The following is a 3,170-nucleotide window of genomic DNA, read 5'->3' as shown; positions in this document are numbered from 1 at the left end:
TGATTTATTAATTTAATATTGTTTTGTCAATTATTTAGTATTTATTTAATTAATTTCTTATACTTTATAAGGATTAGTTTCTCTATTTACGTGAAACGGAATAATTTCTACAGCTTTAGAGAATGATAAAGAAAATAAACATAGATAAATGAAAATTTAATTAAATTTTTAATATATATAAATAGAAAAAATTAGAACATTTTCTATTACTTTTTATATTAACTAAATGAGTAATAAGTAAGTTTACTTATAAAAAATTAAACATGGTTATTTTTTTTTTATCAATGTCCATTGGTTCTAAAATTTCTTCTGATGAATAATCTGGGTTCAATCCTAGATAAAAAAATATAAATATCACGTTGAAAAAGTATTTACAAAAATTAAAATTTATTATTAACAACTCAACCCACATTTATTAAAAATATACACATTTAAAATTATTATTTTGTGTAATTATAATAAAATTTATCTTAAAAATAATTATAAGGTAGATTTTTCATAATCAAATAAGATATTTTACCTTGTTTAAAAAAGTCAATTAATTCTGGCGTTTTAGAATTTTCAGACGGAACTTTTAATTTTTTATAAAATAGTCAAAATGATGTTAATTAAAATTATTTATGAGGACTAAACAATTATACAATTTTGTTATTTATTATATATAAATGCTTGAAATCAATAATGTGTCATATACCAGAAAAATTATTTTGAGATCTAGGACACTACAAAATTTATTATTAAACTTGTGTAAACTGACAAAATGTGACCATCTACTAGGTTATAACACAACTAGGTGGTAATATTTTTAAGTGATAACGTTAATAGTGTTATATAATGAAGTATTTTCCTGTCGGGGTGTCAGTATATGTTTTGTTGGGTTTAAATATATGAGTATATAAATCCCTTAAATAGCTTACACTTATTAATAGCCCCCTTTACTATTTTCTTTTTTTATCTATCTATTTTTTTATTTATTTTAAAATAACATTTCTTCTTTATTTCCTTCTTTTCACCTTCTTAAAATACTTAGCCAGTTTTATATAAGGACAAACAATTATACAATATAGTTCAGGCGCGTAGATAGGTTTTTTGTCTGGAGGGGTACAGTCCTTTGTTAGAAATATAGTCATATTAAAAGTTGTTATTTTTATACATGCGAGGGGCTTATGAATATAAAAACGAATGATTTTCAGTACGAAATTTATTTCAAAGGTAAAAAAAAGGAATATATTTTTATAAATAATACGGTACCTTTAATAAGTCTATTTATGACTTCTAAAGAAGATGAAAATATGAAATAATATCAAAAACTAAACAAAGAATAAATACAGTATAAACTATAAAAGTGAATGAAAAATCAAACGCTCTTTTTAAGATAAAAATGAATCACAATATTATTGCACTTATTGCAGTAAAAGTATTCTATTTTTTGTTGTAAAAAATAGTAGAAAATCTACTAACTATTGATTCTATATCGATCATTTGTGTCCTGTGCATATGCATCAATGCAAAGTCTTCATTTACTTGGAAATTTTTGTCCAAATATCTGAGTATTATGGACATTTGAGAAGTATTACTGATGTCAGTAGTTCCATCAAAAATAATATTGAAAAATCTGCTATTGTTAACTTTAGCTATTATCTTTTCTAAAATCTCTTGTCCACAGCATTCAACTATTTCATTTTGTATTATTGGACTAATGTATTTGTTTCGTAAGTTCGCAGTGCTAAAATGTTCTTTTAATATTTCATCGTCACCAAAACTTTCAACTCGATGTCTTATATATTTTTTTAAATTTCCTTCATTGGAGGTCGACATTTCTGTGACCTTTGAGGTAACTCTATGGCCGCGAAGAGCTATATTTCGTCGAGATAAAAAAAATATACTTGATACAATAGCTTTAATCATAAGTCTATTTTTCGCTATCGTTTCTAAACGCTGCGCATCTAAAATGTTCACGATTTGATGCTGAGGTTGCTCAAAATTGCTCATGAAAGTTTTTGCCAAAAGCAACGCATCCTCATGGTAAGCCGCACTGTCATGTTTAATTAAATCACCGTCTTTACCAAATAATTTGGAGTATTTATTTAGTGGCGCACTCACTAATTTGATAAGCGTGGAAGATTTATTCAATCCACCTTTTCGAGCAAAAAATACACAATATTTACAAAATAAACCGTTCAGAACTTTTGAATAGGTCAGAACTTTCAAAGCTATCAAAATGTTTTGATGATAAAAAGCATTTTACTTCTTTTTGATTTTTAATGTGAATGGAGTACGGGTACGAAAATTGTTAATTGGGGACAAAAGCACTTTTTAAAATATTGTATTTCTCTAAGTCACTCAATTTTTTACTCAAATAATGACCGACATCATCATCGGTCGATAGTCTGTTCAAAATTTCGGATGAATTTTCAATTTCAGAAGAGTCAACTGCTGGATGTTCATTTATCGGAACTGGAAGAGTAGATGTTGACGATGCTGTTGGTTCATTTAAAACTTCTAAAGTTTCTTCTTTACAGACAAAATCTGTTCTCGGCTTTTTTGTGAAAAATGAGTCGAGAGTTTTTTGCCCCGATTACTTACTCATTTTGTATACATATAATTAGAATTTGTCTCTTTAAAAACGACAGAAAAATATATAGCAAAATACTCAAAACTTAATAATCTTTATACTTTATATTTATTTTATAACTGAAATACTATGACACGACTTACGTCGCAAAAATGTGGTCGACACTGGTTTTGAGGGTAGAGACCCGTGGACCGTTTATTAAATGAGCGACAACACATTATTTTAATAAAAATAAAACAAACCGAAAAGATAAACACTGTAATAATAATCTTCGCATAATATCGCGGCACTTTCGCTGGCGTCGACGATGTGATGTCCGGCGTAATCCTTGGACGGCAAATGGTTAGCAGCGTTGTAGGCGACGGTGCGCGGGTGCGGATCGGTTGGTCGACGTTGTCGCTTTCACAACGAAAGGAAGACTCACCCATCATTTGCGTCGGGTCATCGTCAACCGTGCGGCATTTGCTGGACTTTGCACCGTAGCGTATAACACGCGGTGTTGGTCAGTCAAATACTCATAGTAGGGCGACGGCTGATAAAGGTGGCACGAGTCGCGGGGCATCGTGTATAACGAAGCGACGCGGGCCGTGTCAAT

At 29.5% G+C, this 3,170-nt stretch overlaps 1 protein-coding gene across 2 annotated transcripts in view; it reads right to left on the bottom strand.

The window, feature by feature from the left end:
- Nucleotides 1-211: 211 nt before the first annotated feature.
- LOC126908481 (uncharacterized) overlaps nucleotides 212-3,170 on the bottom strand; it is a 34,463-nt gene continuing 31,504 nt past the window's right edge. Inside the window, exons 4-5 of one of the 2 annotated variants that reach the window (XM_050690613.1) lie at nucleotides 521-574; nucleotides 212-333 (exon numbers count right to left, since the gene is read on the bottom strand). In XM_050690613.1, the coding sequence (XP_050546570.1) occupies nucleotides 248-333; nucleotides 521-574 (140 nt within the window). In that variant the 3' untranslated portion in view covers nucleotides 212-247. The remainder of the gene's footprint in view (nucleotides 334-520; nucleotides 575-3,170) is intronic. The other variant, XM_050690614.1, reaches the window with a different exon arrangement.

The sequence above is a fragment of the Daktulosphaira vitifoliae genome, unplaced genomic scaffold, assembly GCF_025091365.1.
Source record: "Daktulosphaira vitifoliae isolate Bord-2020 unplaced genomic scaffold, ASM2509136v1 Scaffold_5, whole genome shotgun sequence".
NCBI classification, from domain to species: domain Eukaryota; kingdom Metazoa; phylum Arthropoda; class Insecta; order Hemiptera; family Phylloxeridae; genus Daktulosphaira; species Daktulosphaira vitifoliae.
Note: the sequence above shows the minus strand (reverse complement) of the source record. Positions and strands in the feature narration are given on the sequence as shown.